This window comes from Hypanus sabinus, chromosome 28 (genome assembly GCF_030144855.1).
Source record: "Hypanus sabinus isolate sHypSab1 chromosome 28, sHypSab1.hap1, whole genome shotgun sequence".
NCBI classification, from domain to species: Eukaryota; Metazoa; Chordata; class Chondrichthyes; order Myliobatiformes; family Dasyatidae; genus Hypanus; species Hypanus sabinus.
Genome location: NC_082733.1, coordinates 43084940 through 43101166, shown reverse-complemented (window position 1 = coordinate 43101166; position 16227 = coordinate 43084940). Strand labels below are relative to the sequence as shown.

The 16227-nt window shown below is 47.1% G+C and overlaps 1 protein-coding gene across 8 annotated transcripts in view; it reads right to left on the bottom strand.

Moving 5' to 3' along the window:
* Window positions 1–15: 15 nt before the first annotated feature.
* The window catches only part of LOC132382636 (FERM domain-containing protein 5), a 171144-nt gene continuing 154932 nt past the window's right edge, over window positions 16–16227 (bottom strand). For 3 of the 8 annotated variants that reach the window (XM_059953052.1, XM_059953053.1, XM_059953054.1), the window contains exon 14: window positions 18–1017. In XM_059953052.1, coding sequence (XP_059809035.1) covers window positions 446–1017 — 572 coding nt within the window. In that variant the 3' untranslated portion in view covers window positions 18–445. Of the gene's footprint in view, window positions 1018–16227 lie in introns of all 8 variants that reach the window. The other 5 variants (XM_059953050.1, XM_059953056.1, XM_059953051.1 and 2 more) reach the window with 4 other exon arrangements.

The window sequence follows — 16227 nt, the reverse complement described above, 5'->3', positions numbered from 1 at the left end:
GTTACAATTTTGAGGGAGCATTTTGTCACTGTTTAGTATATTTAGATACGAGACACCCACCTGCTCTAATATTATATCATGGGGTAGTCTTGGTACCTTTATTCAAGTCTGAAGACAGCACACCTCTTTAACATCACAATAACGAAAACTCCATACAGTGTTACTCAGTTCCTGTGGGTACTAATAGTTAATCGCTTACTCTAATAGACCTTATATAGCACAACAGTCCAAGAGCTTCTTCGAAGGTGTAGGGTCTGGGCAAAAAGGGCAATGGTTGAATGTGGTTTACAACTCCTCTCGGAATTTCGTTGAGTCAGAAAGTCTCCCCGGCAGCAGCTGAATTCACCCATTAAACATGGATGGTGCCACAGAGAGGGGAGAGGGGGAGCTTGACTTCGTCGCATCTTCTCAGTGTCCCTGGGCTGACTTCTCCGGCTGGGCGCCATCATGTGTCAATGAGAAGGTTTAGCACGTAGCGTACCTTGCAGACCATCCATCGTCTGAGGGGACAAAAGTATTCATAATGGAACTGTTCAAACTCAGGGGTCTGGCGTATGTCACGTAAAAACGCTACGTCAATATCTGACTCTGTTAGAGCGATCAGGAGGATGAGTAAGGCAAAGAGTAGTCCGACAGTCACCAGCAGCAAACGGGCCACGCTTAAAACAAATCTATTCACCTGTTCCCTCTCACTCACACCATCAGGCGAGGCAGCAGACCCTCTGCCCCCTTCTTCTGTCTCTGCCGCCACTCCCACCTCGCTCCCTTTCTCCTCCTCGATGCCACAGTTGCCGGCACCGCTGTGGTCCTGCTGGGGGAGGACGTACTCTGGGCCGGGCTCTGAGACCGGGGTCGGCAGGACGCTGGAGGCCGGACTGTACGACTCATCTGCGATCACCGACGTCCGGTCATTGCCCTCGGCGACTGGGGTTTTCCCCGAGTGGGTGACGAAGCTGTCCGTGTGGGAGCTGGACCTCACTGGCGTAGAGTGGGCGCTATCCCGCAGAGATTCCAGTCCTGGAAGACAGACACCGGTACCGTTAACGAGAGGTCCTTGGCCGCTCAGAACCTGCGTGGAAAGGTACCTGACCAGAGACACGGCAGCAAATCAGATCAAGGCTGTGGGGTCCAAGCCAGCATGACCCTGCAAATTCCTTCCCCAAGCGCCCTTTAACGGCCCAGTTTCTACCTCCCACAGGTTACAAGCGCGCACAGACAAAACTTCGCTTGTTCTGCCGATCTCTCCCACCATTATCTTGGACCCAAGCCCTGCGCCCCTGAAACATGAGCTCGAATCTCACCATGACTGCCTGGGAGTTTAAATTCAATGAAGGATATCTGGAACAAAGAGCCCAGCACAGGAATAGTCCCTTCGGCCTGCCACGGTTGAACTTGATGCCAAGTTAAACATTACTGCCTACACATGATCTACATTCCTCCATTCCCTGCCCACGTGCCTGTTGAAATGCCCCGTAAATGTTGCTGTGTATCCGTTTCCACCGCCATCCCTGGTAGCGCGTTCCAGCACCCACCACCTCTGAGAAAAATCGTCTCCTTTATAAACACCCCCTTCTCACCTTAAACCTATGCTCTCTCGTGCTTGACATTTATACCCTGCCTATGTCTCTCATAATCTGATAAGTCTCTGTCGGGTCTCCCCTGATCCTCCAGAGAAAACAACCCGAGTTTCATCATTTTATATCATAAGATGGGAAGTTAACATCCTGGTAAACCTCTTCTGAACCCTCCACATTCTTCCTGTAATGGAACTGCACACAATACTCCAAAGTGCCCTCGAACCACCTGGTACAGGGGAGTCGATCCCCTGTCCTTACCCAGGCTGGCTGACGGGTGACGCCAGCGCTCAGCCCCCTCTGAAGAGGCCAGTCGGACCCTTCTGAACGTGAACTGTCCAAACCTGTGCCAGGGTGGGGCGTCCCTGAGCTCAACTCACACATCTAAATCTCTCCCCGATCCTGACTGAACGCACACAAAATGCCAGAGGAACACAAGGACTAAAGAGTCGATGTTTTGGGCCGAGACCCTTCATCAGGAACAAAACATCAACTATTTATTCCTAAGCTCGAGAAATTCTGCAGATGTTGAAAACCCAGAGCAACAAACACACACAAAATGCTGGAGAAACTCAGCAGGTCAGGCAGCATCTATGGGAATGAATAAACAGTAGATGTTTCGGGCAGAGACCCTTCAGACAAAAGGAGTTCAACCGAGATAAGTGTGAGATGGTTCATTTTGGTAGGTCAAATATGATGGCAGAATATAGTATTAATGGTAAGACTCTTGGCAGTGTGGAGGATCAGAGGGATCTTGGGGTCCGAGTCCATAGGACGCTCAAAGCAGCTGCGCAGGTTGACTCTGTGGTTAAGAAGGTGTATGGTGTATTGGCTGTCAATCGTGGAATTGAATTTAGAAGCCAAGAGGTAATGTTGCAGCTATATAGGACCCTGATCAGACCTCACTTGGAGTACTGTGCTCAGTTCTGGTCGCCTCACTGCAGGAAGGATTTGGAACCCATAGAAAGGGAGCAGAGGAGATTTACAAGGATGTTGCCTGGATTGGGGAGCATGCCTTATGAGAATAGGTTGAGTGAACTTGGCCTTTTCTCCTTGGACCGAAGGAGGATGAGAGGTGACCTGATAGAGGTGTATAAGATGATAGGCATCGATTGTGTGGATAGTCAGAGGCTTTTCCCCCAGGGCTGCAAAGGTTGCCACAAGAGGGCACAGGTTTAAGGTGCTGGGAGTAGGTACAGAGGAGATGTCAGGGGTAAGTTTTTACACAGAGAGTGGTGAGTGTGTGGAATGGGCTGCTGGCAATGGTGGTGGAAGCGGATACGATTGGGTCTTTTAAGAGACTTTTGGATAGGTACATGAAGCTTAGAAAAATAGAGGGCTATGGGTAAGCCTAATGAAGTCTAAGGTAGGGACGTGTTTGGCACAACTTATTGGGCTGAAGGGCCTATATTGTGCTGTAGGTTTCCTATCGGGACCGGAAAGGAAGGGGGAAGACGCCAGAATAAAGAGGTGGGAGGGAGGGGAAGGGGGATAGCTAGGTGATGGGTGAAGCCAGGTGGACTGGAGAGGAAGGAATCTGATAGGAGAGGAGAGTGGACCATGGGAGAACATATAGACCAGGGGGAGGTGATAGGCAAGTGAGAAGTAAGGCCAGAGTAGGAAATAGATGAATTGGAGGAGGGGGGAGAGGATTTTTTCTGTCTGGACGGAGAAATCGATGTTCACTCCATCAGGTTGGAGGCTACCCAGACAGAATATGAAGTGTTGCTCCTCCACCCTGAGGGTGGCCTCATCATGGCTCAAGAGGAAGCCATGGAGCAGCATGTTGGAACAGGAATGGGAATTGGAATTAAGATGTTTGGCCACCAGGAAGTTCCATTTTTGGCGGATGGAGCGGAGGTGCTCAATGAAGCGATTTCCCCCATTTACAATGGGGCTCATCAATGTAGAGAAGGCTGCACCGGGAACACTCTCCATAGGTGCTGTCTGAGCTGCTGAGTTCTTCCAGGATTTTCTGTGTGTTACTCTGGGTTTCCAACATCTGCAAAATATCCAGTGTTTCTGACTGATCCTGTCAGACGCCACCTGTAATTCCCCTGTGAATGATCCTCTTTCTCCACCCCCCCCCCCCCCAAATATCTGTGGCTTTGAAAAACAAGACCAGGGCAGCAGTGGGTCAACTGTGTAAGGCTCACAGAACCTGGCATATCCACCACACCAATGCCACTGAAATAAAGTTTAAAGTCTGGCTTCTGCTCCAGTCTTGGTGAAGGGTTTAGGCTTGAAACAGTGACTATTTATTAAACCCCCCCCCCCCCCCCCACCACCAATAAATGCTCCTTGGCTTAGGTCTTAGGTTAAGGGTGAAAGGTGAAATATTTAAAGGGAACATGAGGAGGAACGTCTTCACTTAGAGGATGGTGAGAGTTTGGATACAGGCTTGATTTCAACATTTAAGAAGTTATTTATAGGTTCATAGATAGGAGGTGTTGGGAATGCTATGGAGTGGGTGCAGTTCAATGGGAGTAGGCAGAATAATAATTTGGGGACTAAATGGGCCAAAAGGCCTGCTTGTGTACTGTAGTACTCTATGACTCTATTGCCAAGTTCCTACAGCATTTTGTGTGGTGGTGTGTGAGTGTTAGGGTGCAGTTTGCAGTGCGTTCTGCAGAGGGCGCACTTGAGCTGTCTTTGGACAGACCCCAGTCAGTGCACAAGTGACAGATCCCATCACCTGGGGATTGATCACCGCTTTAATTCCTGCAACCTTTCCCTCCTCGAACCTGAACTCCGGCATCTTCCATCCCCTGACCTTCCCCATTCCAGCTCCCACTTTTCTGACCAATCCCCGCACCCCAGGAGGAACTGTGGTACACAGCCTTTCCCCACTCCAGGTAAAGGTTGTGCTCGGGTCGATTCCCAGTACCCGGAGTCGCTCCTGTTCCAACTCATTATCAGGGACACAAAAGGACTGGAGGTCATGATTAAGGGTGAAAGGTGAAATATTTAAGAGGAACCTAAGGGGGAACTTCTGCACACAGCAGGTGCAAGTGTGGAACGAGTTGCCAGCAGAAGTGCTGGATATGGGTTTGATTTTAACATTCAAGAGAAGTTTTCTTGCGTACATGGATGGGAGGGGTATGTACAGCTATGGTCTGGGTGCAGCTTGATGGAACTAGGCAGAGTAAGTTTGGTATGGATGAGATGGGCCAAAGGGCCTGTTTCTGTGTTGGAGTACTCAATGACTCTATGAACTCTTGGGGAATTTTATTTCAGTTTAAACTGCCTGGAGTGAAAGGAGTCAGGATCGGATGGATGGTTAAAAAAAACAGTGTGCAGTCAGACTGTCAGGAAGGGCAGGCAGATGATAGGACAAAATTGCAGCCAGCAGGGTGAGTATTAGTGCATTAGGGATGCAGAATACAGCCCTCAAAGTGTTATATCTCAATGCCCAGAGTTTAAGAAATAAGGTGGATGATCTTGTTGCACTCTTACAGATTGTTGATGTTGTGGCTGTCACTGAATCGTGACCAAAGGATGGTTGTAGTTGGGAGCCGAATGCCCAAGGTTACACATTGTATCAGAGGGATAAGGAAGGTGGGCAGAGGGAGTGGCGTGACTCTGCTGGCAAAAAATGGCATCAAATCATTAAAAAAGATGTTGAATCCTTTTGGGTTGAATTAAGAAACCGCAAGGGTAAAAGGACCCAGATGGCAGTTATATACAGGCCTCCCAACAATAGCTGGAATGTGGACCACATATTACAATGGGAAATAGAAAAGGCATGTCAAAAGGACAATGTTATGATAGTCATAGGAGATTTTAACATACAGACAGATCGGGAAAATCAGGTTGGTAATGGACCCCAAGAGATGAGTTTGTCAAATGCCTACAAGATAGCTTTTTAGAATAGTTTGTTGTTGAGCCTACTAAGGATCTAGGAATCTAGAGATCTAGGAATAACTGTGCATAGTTCCCTGAAAGTGGAGTCTCATGTAGATAGGGTGGTGAAGAGGGCTTTTGGAACGCTGGCCTTTATAAATCAAAGCATTGAGTACATTAGTTGGGATGTAATGCTAAAGTTGTACAAGGCATTGGTAAGGCCAAATTTGGAATATTGTGTGCAGTTCTGGTCACCGAATTATAGGAAAGATATCAATAAATTAGAGAGAGTGCAGAGACGATTTACTAGGATGTTACCTGGGTTTCAGCAATTAAGTTACAGAGAAAGGTTGAACAAGTTAGGTCTCTATTCATTGGAGCGTAGAAGGTTGAGGGGGGATTTGATCGAGGTATTTAAAATTTTGAGAGGGATAGATAGAGTTGACGTGAACAGGCTGTTTCCATTGAGAGTAGGGGAGATTCAAACTAGAGGACATGATTTGAGAGTTAGGGGGCAGAAGTTTAAGGGAAACACGAGGGGGTATTTCTTTACTCAAAGAGTGATAGCTGTGTGGAATGAGCTTCCTGTAGAAGTAGTAGAGGCCAGTTCAGTTGTGTCATTTAAGGTAAAATTGGATAGGTATATGGACAGGAAAGGAGTGGGGGGTTAGGTAGGTGGGACTAGGTGAGATTAAGGGTTTGGCACGGACTAGGAGGGCCAAGATGGCCTGTTTCCGTGCTGTGATTGTTATATGGTTATATATGGTTATAGGGGATTGGCTAGACTGCATTGGTGTTATGTAATAAACTGGAGGTGATTGGGGAGCTTGAGGTAAAGGAATCCTTACAAGGCATGAATGGATGTATGAATGTATGGATCATAGTATGATTGAGTTTTCAACTTGAAATCTAATGGGGAGAAAGTGAAGTCTAACATATCAGTATTTCAGTGAAGTAAAGGAAATTACAGTGGTATGAGAGAGGAGTTGGCCAAAGTAAATTGGAAGGAGATGCTGGCAGGGATGACAGCAGAGCAGCAATGGTGAGAGTTTCTGGGAAAAATGAGGAAGGTACAGGATAGATGTATTCCAAAAACAAATAAATACTCAAATGGCAATATAGTACAACTGTGGCTGACAAAGGAAGTCAAAGCTAAAGTAAAAGCAGAAGAAATGGCATACAACAAAGCAAAAATAAGCAGAGAGATAGAAGATTGGGAAGTTTTTGAAAACCTACAGAAAGCAACCAAAAGAATCATTAGGAGAGAAAAGATTAAATATGAAAACAAACTAGCAAACAATATCAAAGTGGATAGAAAAAGCTTTCTTAAGTATATAAAAACAAGGGAGAGATTAGAGTGGATATAGGATTGTTAGAAAATGAGGCCCGAGGACAAGCAGACAGCAGATGAACTAAATCAGTACTTTGCATCAGTCTTCACTGTGGAAGACACTAGCAGTGTGCCAGTTATTGAATGGTGTGAGGGAAGAGAAGTGAGTGCAGTTACTATTACAAGGGAGAAGGTGCTCAAATAGCTGAGAGACCTAAAGGTACAGAAGTCATCCAGACCAGAGGAACTGCACCCTAGGGTTCTGAAAGAGGTAGCAGTAGAGATTGTGGAGGCATTAGTAATGATTTTTCAAGAATCATTGGACTCTGGCATGGTGCCAGAGGACTGAAAAACTGCAAAAATCACTCCGCTCTTTAAGAAAGGAGGAAGGCAGCAGAAAGAAAATTATAGACCAGTTAGCCTGACCTCAGTGGTTGGGAAGATGTTAGAGTCAATTCTTAAGGATGAGGTTATGGAATGCTTGGTGACACAGGACAAGATAGGACAAAGTCAGCATAGGTTTCCTCCAGGGAAAATGCTGCCTGACAAACCTGTTGGAATTCTTTAAGGGGATGCAGTGGATATTGCATATTTGGATGTTCAGAAGGCCTTTCACAAGGTGCCACAGGAGGCTGCTTACCAACCCATAGTATTACAGGAAATTAACTAACATGGTTAGAGCATTGGCTGATTGGTAGGAGGCAGTGAGTGGGAATAAAAGGATCCTTTTCTAGTTGGCTGCCAGTGACTAGAGGTGTTCCGCAGGGGTCGATGTTGGGACCACTTGTTTTTATGCTGCATATCAATGACTCAGATGATGAAATAGATCACTTTGTTGCCAAGTTTGCAGATGATATGAGGATTGGAGGAGGGACAGGCAGTGTTGAGGAAACAGGTAGGCTGCAGAAGGACACAGACAGATTAGAAGAATGGGCAAGAGAGTGGCAAATTAAATACAATGTTGGAAAATTCATGGCTATTCACTTTGATAGAAGAAATAAATGTGCAGACTATTTTCTAAACAGAGAGAATCTAAAAAAGAATGATACACAAAGGGACTTGGGAGTCCTTGTGCAGAACATCCTAAAAGTTAACTTGCAGTCTGTGATAAGGAACACAAATGCAATGTTAGCATTCATCTCAAGAGGTTTAGAGGACAAGAGCAGGGATGAAATGCTGAGGTTTTAGAGGGCATTGATGAGGTCTCACCTTGAGTATTGTGAACAGTTTTGGGCACTGCATCTAAGAAAAGATGTGCTGGCATTGGAGAGGGTTCAGAGGAGGTTCACAAGGATGATTCCAGGAATGAAAGGGTTATCATGCGAGGAACATTTGATGGTTCTAGGTCTGTACTCCCTGGAATTCAGATGGATGAAAGGGGGATCTTATTGAAACCTTTCGAATGTTGATAGGCCCAGACGCAGTAGATGGGGAAAGAATGTTCCCAAGGTGGGAGAGTCTAGGACAAGAGGGCACAGCCTCAGGATAGAAGGGCATCCATTTAAAACAGATGTGGAGAATTTTCTTTAGCCAGAGGGCGGTGAAGTTGTTACCACAGGCAGCTGTAGTGGCCAGGTTGTTGGGTGTAGTTAAGGCAGAGCTTGATAAGTTCTTGATCGGCCACAGCACCCAAGGTTACGGAGAGAAGGCCAGGGAGTGGGCTAAGGAGGGGGAATAAAAAAGGATCAGACATGATTGAAGGACGGAGCAGACTCATTGCTCCTGTCATGGTAAACGGTCTTATGGGAAAGGAGACCTGGTCTCAGCAACGGAGAGAGTCCAGGGCCATCTGTGACTCAACTGCACTGGAAATAACCCTTGTCTGCATCTTCCCATACTGGGAACCCATGGCTGTTGATAGTTATGAGTGCCCACTGGTCCCGGGAATTTGTTCTGAGCCACATTAAAACTTTTCACAATGTACCAGATGTAAATGCAAAAACTTTCAAACCCTGGATCAACAAATTCAAAATGCTGCAGGAACTCAGTGGGTCGGGCAGCATCTACCGGGGGGATTAATAGTTGGTGTTTTGGGCCAGGACCCTTCATCAGGACTGGAAAGGAAGGGGAAGGAGCAGTCTTGTACTCCTTCCCTCCCCCATCTTCATATTTTGGCTCTTCTCCTTTCCAGTCCTGATGAAGGGTCTCAGCCCAAAAGGTTGACTATTTATTCCTTCTCCATAGATGTTGTCTGACCTGCTGAGTTCCTCCAGCATTTTGTGTGTGTTGCTCTGGATTTCCACCATTTGCAGAATCTCTAACGCAAGAAAATCTGCGGATGCTGGAAATGTGTTTTCAAGACTAGAGCCATTCCTGGTTCTGTTAGCGAGTCCCTCCCTAGAGTGGTGGTGCCGACACCAATTCTCGCCACTGATCTGTGGGCTTCAGGACAAGGCACTCAGTCTGTCCTCTGCGTTGCAGGGGTACCCGAATGCTCACGTTGCATGACCTGGGGCATGAGAGCGGTGTGCAAGATGTCCTATGCCTGTACAGTTCACGCATTTCACTGAGTGATGGGGAGAGGGAAAGTCACCCGGTTCAACAGCCAAACTGCAGAAGTTATGTCACTGCCCAGAGCTACACAAGGGAGCACACATATAGAGACACTGAACATGCAAACCCTCATACATAAAGACATTCGTTTAATAACTCGCAAACACAGAACCTCAACACACATACACACACTCACACACCACATCCTCTGATTCGATTTTTGAACTATACAAAGCCCTGATCTCATGCAGAGGTGGTGGACTATTACTGACATCAGTGTGCTGTGGGTCAGGGATTAGACTAAGCCGCCAGGTTTCCTGCACCTGATCGCTGTCCGATGGTCCACATGGAAATCAGGCCTCAGGGTACAATTCCTCTGATCCAAGAGTTTGTGATGAATAATTCAAATCCTCAGAGATTTTAGAGTTTCGAATAACCAGGCGGCCTGAGACTCAGCTTTTAAATCATTAGCTACTGTTGACTTGCTGTCCCTGCACTGTCAAGATAAACGTAACTTGTGAGGAGGAAGAGGCCACTTTAGAACCATTACTGTCAAAATGTTGTCACCGGCATAGCTCTGACTGAAGACCGAGATTGTCGGCAGGACCCTGGAGCATCAGGGTCTGAGAGGAGATCTGACAGAGGTATACAAAATTATGAGGGGTAAACACAGAGGTTGGGTGAGACTACAACCAGAGGTCATGGGTTAAGGGTGAAAGATGAAATGCTTAGGGAAACATGAGGGGGAACTTCTTCACTCAGAAGAAGTGTGGTGTGAGTGAGGTTCAAGCTGCCAGCGAAAGTGGTAGATGCGGGTTTGATTTCAACATTTAACAGAAGTCTGGACAAGTACGTAGATGGGAGGGGTGTGGGCCGGGTGCAGGTCGATGGGACTAGGCAGAGTAACAGTTTGGTGCAGATTAGGCCTTGTTTCTGGAATGTAGTACTCTATGACTATGACAGAGTTGAAAAGAGTTCCCTTGCCAACATCACAACATCAACAAATTTCCCTGGAAAGCACAGTCGATCTTCCTTTCTGTGGCAATGATGGGGAGTGAGAACATTACTGTTTCATGGTGACCAGAACAGGGCAGAACGCAAGTCCAAACCCACAGCAGTAAGGGTCAGGGATGCTCTGAGACGCTGCCTGCAAAGTGGGTGGAGATTCAGCGGAGACCGAATCAATGCCAGTGTTCAGGTGCCATGGCTGCATAGTGGCTAGCCTAACACTTCACAGCACCAGCCACCTGGGTTCTTTGGGGTTTCAGTCTTTGACTTACAAAGCCACTTTTCTTTGACACAGAGTAATACAGCACAGAGACTGGCTCTTTGGCCCAGCTCATCCTTACTGACCAAGTTAGTCCGCTTACCAGAGTTTGGCCCAGATTCCACTAAACCCTACCTGTCCAAGTACCTTTAGGACATTGCTAATGCACCCTCCTAAACCACTTCTTCTGGCAGCTTGTTCCCCGGACAGCCCACTCCCTGGATGATTACAGAGTTCGTTACAGGGCAGCACGGTAGCGCAGATGCTCACATAACACATTTACAGATCAGTGATCAGGGTTCAATTCCCTCTGCAGTCTGCAAGGAGTTCGTGTGTTCTCCTGGTGACCAGGTGGGTTTCCTCCCACATGAGTCACCCGGAGCAGATGGACTGCACCCCAGGGTTCTGAAAGAGGCGGCTTGGGAGATTGTGGAGGCATTAGTCACCAGATTCTGGCTTGGTTCTGCAGGACTGGAAATCTGCAAATGTCACTCCACTCTTCAAGGAGGGAAAGAGGCAGAAAAAAAAAGGAAATTATAGGCCAGTTAGCCTGACCTCAGTGGTTGGGAAGATGTTGGAGTCTTTTGTTAAGGATGAGGTCTCAGGGTACTTGGAGGCACATGATAAAACAGGCAGTACAATTCCCTCAAGAGAAAATCTTGCCTGACAAATCTGTTGGAATTCTTTGAGGAAATAACAAGCAGGATGGACAAAGGAGAGTAACTGGATGCTGTGCACTTGGATTTTCAAAAGGCCTTTGACAAAGTGCTGCACGTGAGGCTGCTTGACGAGAACCCGCAATATTACAGGGAAAATTCTATCATGGAGACGCAGGAGGCAAAGAAGAGGAGTAAAGGGAGCGTTGGCTGTTGGTGACTAGTGGTCTGTTGGGACACCTTTTTATGTCAATGACAGAATTGATGACTTTGTGGTCAAGTTTGCAGACGATATGAAGATGAGTGGGGGGGTGGCGGGATTCAAGTAGTGTTGAGGAAGCAGGGAATCTGCAGAGAAGGAGAATGGGCAAAGAAGTGGCAGATGGAAAACAGTGTTGGGAAGTGTACGGTCATGCACTATGGTAGAAGGAACAAAAGCATAGACTCTTCTAAACTGGGAGATCATTCAAAAATCCAAGGTGCAGGATTCCCTGAAGGTTAATCTGCAGGCTGAGTCTGTGGTGAGGAAGGCAAATGTGATGTTAGTATTCATTTCAAGAGAACTAGAATATAAAAGCAAGGAGGTACTGCTAAGGCTTAATAAGGCACTGGTGAAGCCCCCCCTAATGTTCCCTTTAAACTTTTCCCCCTTCACTCTTAACCCATGACCTCTGGGTTTTTTTCTCCCCTGGCCTCAGTGGAAAAAGCCTACTTGCATTCACTCTATCTATACCCTTCATAATTTTATAAACCTCTACCAAATCACCCCTCATTCTCCTACGCTCCAGGGAATAAAGTCCTAACCTATTCAACCTTTCTCTGTAACTCAGTTTCTCAAGTCCCAGTAACACCCTTGTATAAACCTTCTCTGCACTCTTTCAACCTTATTAATATCTTGTAATTAGGTGGCCAAAACTGCTTAGTTAGAAAGGACTTGCTGACATTAGAGAGGCTCCAAAGGTTTACAAGAATGATTCCAGGAATAAAATGGTTAACACATGAGGAGTGTTTGATGGCTCTGGGCCTGTACTCACTGAGTTCAGAAGATTGAGGGAGGATCTCATGGAGACCTATAGACGATTGAAAGGGCTTGATGGAATGGATGTGGAGAGGATGTTTCCTATAGTGGGAGAGTCTAAAACCAGAGGACATATCTGCAGAATAGAGGGACACTAAGTTAGAACGGAGATGAGAAGGAATTTCTTTACTCAGAGGATGATGAATTTGTGGAATTCAATGCCACAGATGCCAAGTCTTTATGAATGTTTAAGGCAAGAGGTTGACAGGTCATTGATGGGTCATGGTATAAATGGATTGGGGGGGGGGTGGGGGAGGCAGGAGATTGAAGCTGAGAGGAAAACTGGATTAGCCATGATGAAATGGCAGAGCAGACTCGATGGGCCAAATGGCCCAATTCTACTATTTCTTATGGTCTGAAGGCTGTGGAGGATAAGTCATTGGGTATATGAAAAGTGGAGGTGGATAGGTTCCTGATTAGTAAAAGCGTCAAAGGTTATGGAGGGAAGACAGAAGAATAGGGTTGAGAGGGATGGTACAGACTCGATGGGTCGAATGTCTAATGGAGCCCGGCCGAGGACACGCAGCACTCGCCGACCCGCCTTTACCTGGTCCGGCGGCCGCCAGCGCGGGGAAGAGCGGCAGCGAGCCCAGCGCTTTGCTGAGGACCCGCGGGCCGAGGGAGAGAACCCGGACCCTCACATCCCGGCAGCAGTGGTTCACCATCCGCAGGTGCACGTTCACCTTGGTCGTGATCTTGATCAAACACTTCACCATGGCGGCGGCGGCGGCGGCGGCGGCTGATGCAAGCGCGGAGCTGCGAGCCGGACCCGCATTATTTACTCAGCGGCTATTTATACCCGTGTGCACCCGGCCCGGCTCGGTGTCGGGTTACGGCCCGGCTCCGGTATCCGGACGTCAGCACCGGGGTGGGGGGCTCGGGCGAGGAGGGTCGGTCCACAGGACCCTAATACTTAGGAGCAGAATGAGGTTATTCAGCCCATTGGGTCTGCACACTGGCAGGTCCCAATTCACCCCCTCCCCAAACATATACACACACTCACTCACAGACACACGTAACACACGTACACAAACACACACTCACTCACTCACAGACACACATAGCACACACACTCACAGACACACATACACACTCACTCACAGACACACACACTCACTCACAGACACACGTACACAAACACACACTCACTCACAGACACACATAACACACTCACTCACTCACAGACACACATAACACATACACACTCACTCACAGACACACAACACACACACTCAGACACACAAACACACGTACACAAACACACACTCACTCACAGACACACATAACACACTCACTCACTCACAGACACACATAACACACACTCACTCACAGACACACATAACACACTCACTCACTCACAGACACACATAACACATACACACTCACAGACACACAACACACACTCACTCACAGACACACAAACACACACTCACTCACAGACACACATAACACACTCACTCACTCACAGACACACATAACACACACTCACTCACAGACACACATAACACACTCACTCACTCACAGACACACATAACACATACACACTCACAGACACACAACACACACTCACTCACAGACACACAAACACACACTCACTCACAGACACACATAACACACTCACTCACTCACAGACACACACACATTCACACAGGCATACATAAACATATACACACATACAGGCATACACACACATTAACACAGACACACAGCGCACATACATAAACACACAGAGACATACACACACCACACACACTCACACAGAGACACAAAATACAACGCAGCAACAGGTTTATGAAGAGCTCGGGTGCTTTCGGCCGGCTGCAGTCAGCCTGGGGCCAAGAAACTGAAGGGAGGTGCAGCAGAGCAGCCCCTGTTTGAGTGGACCGGGTTTTGGATCAACAGGCAGAGGTTTGAAGTAAGTTTTTAGTAAGCTTTCTCTCTGTTAGTACGTAGCCCGTGGTAGTTGTATGCTCCCTGCGTGAAATGTGGGAACTTTGGGAGACTGCCAGTCTCCCTGATCACCACATCTGCAGGAGCTGTGGCTCCACAGAGACTGTGTTAGGAAATGGTGCTCAGCTCAACGACCTTCAGCTCATACAGGCAACAAGTGGTGACAGACAGGAGCGACAGGCTTGTACCTGGAGTCAATAGAGGGAAGGGGATAGGCAGAGTGCCCCGCGGTCAATAATAAATATACCACTTTGAATACAGTTGGGAAGAAACTACCTCCGGGGGTGGGAGGTAGAACCAGCTTTCTGGCACGTTGGCTCCGTGGCTCAGACGGGAAGGGGGAGAAGAGTGCAGTAGTGATAGAGGATTCAGTGATTAGAGGAGCAGAGAGCAGATCCTGTGCATGTGAAACTGACACCCGGATGGTCTGTTGCCTCCCAGGTGCCAGGGTCAGGGTCCACTGCATTCTAAACGGGGAGAGCGGGCAGCCGGAAGTCGTGGTACATATTGGTATAAATGACATGGGTAGGAAAGGGGAAGACAGAATATGGGCAGTCGGGTAGAAAGCTGAGAAACAGGGCCTTCAGGGTAGTAATCTCTGGATTGCTGCCCATGCCATGTGCCAGTGAGGGTAAGAATAGGATGATTTGGCAGATGAATTGGTGCAGGGGGTAGGATTTCAGATCTCAGGATCATTGGGATCGCCTCTGCGACGGGTATGACCTGCACAAAAGGGACGGGCTACACCTGAACCCGAGGGTGTCCAATATACTTGTGAGCAGGTTTGCTAGAGATGTTGGAGAGGGTTTAAACTAATTTAACAGGAAGGATGGGAACCGGAGTGATCGAGCAGATATTGGGGAAGGGTTGGTGTATAAACTAGATGCAGTGTGCAGTGTAACTGTGAGAAAGGACAGGAAGATGATAGGGAATAAACTGGTTAGAGTGTAACAGAGGACCAAAATCAAGAAAGGATGATGAATACAGGATTGAAGGTGTTATATCTGAATGCACACAGTATACAGAATAAGGCAGATGATCTTGTGGCGACGTTAGAGATTGGAAGGTGTGATGTGGCGGGCATCGTCGAGTCACGGCTGAGAGAAGGTCATAGTTGGGAGCTTAACATCTGAGGAAACACATTGTATTGAAAGCACAGGCAGGTAGGCAGAAGGGCTGGGATGGCTGTGTTGGTATAAAATGAAATCAAATCTTTAGAGAGAGGTGACATGGGATTCGAAGATGCAGAATCATTGTGGGTAGGATTTAAGCAACTGCAGGGTTAAGAAGACCCTGATAGGAGTTATAAACAGATCTCTGACAGTAGGTAGGATGTGGGCTTCAAATTATAACAGGAGATGGAAAAGGCATGTAAAAAGGGCACTGCTACAACAGTCATGGGGGATTTCAATACGCAGGTAGATTGGGAAAATCAGGTTGGTACCGGATCTCCAGACGGAATTTCTAGTATGCCTACAAGATGGCTTTTTAGAACAGCTTGTGGTTGAATCTACTAGAGGAATGACGGTTCTGAATGGGATATTGTGTAATGAACCAAATTTGATTAGGAAGCTTAAGAAACAGTCATCATATGATAGAATTCACCCTGTAGTCTGAGAAAGATGCATCAGTATTACAGTGGAGTAAAGGGAATTACAGAGACGCGAGAGAAGAGTAGGCCGACATTGATTCAGAGGGGACACTGGCAGGGATGACGGCAGATCAGCAATGGCTGGAGTTTCTGGGACAATTTGGAAGGCACAGGATAGGTAATCCCAAAAATGAAGAAATATTCTCAAAGGAGGATGAGGCAACCATGGGGGACAAAGGAGGTCAAGACATCATTACAGCAAAAGGGACAGCAGATATATAGCAAAAATTAGCAGGGAGGTAGAGAATTGGGAAGCTTTTAAGAAGCAACAGAAGTCAAATAAAAAACCCATAAAGAGAAAAAAGATGAAATATGATGGTAAGCTAGCCAATAACATCAAAGGGGATTCCAAAAGACTTTTCAGATATATAAAGAGGAAAAGAAA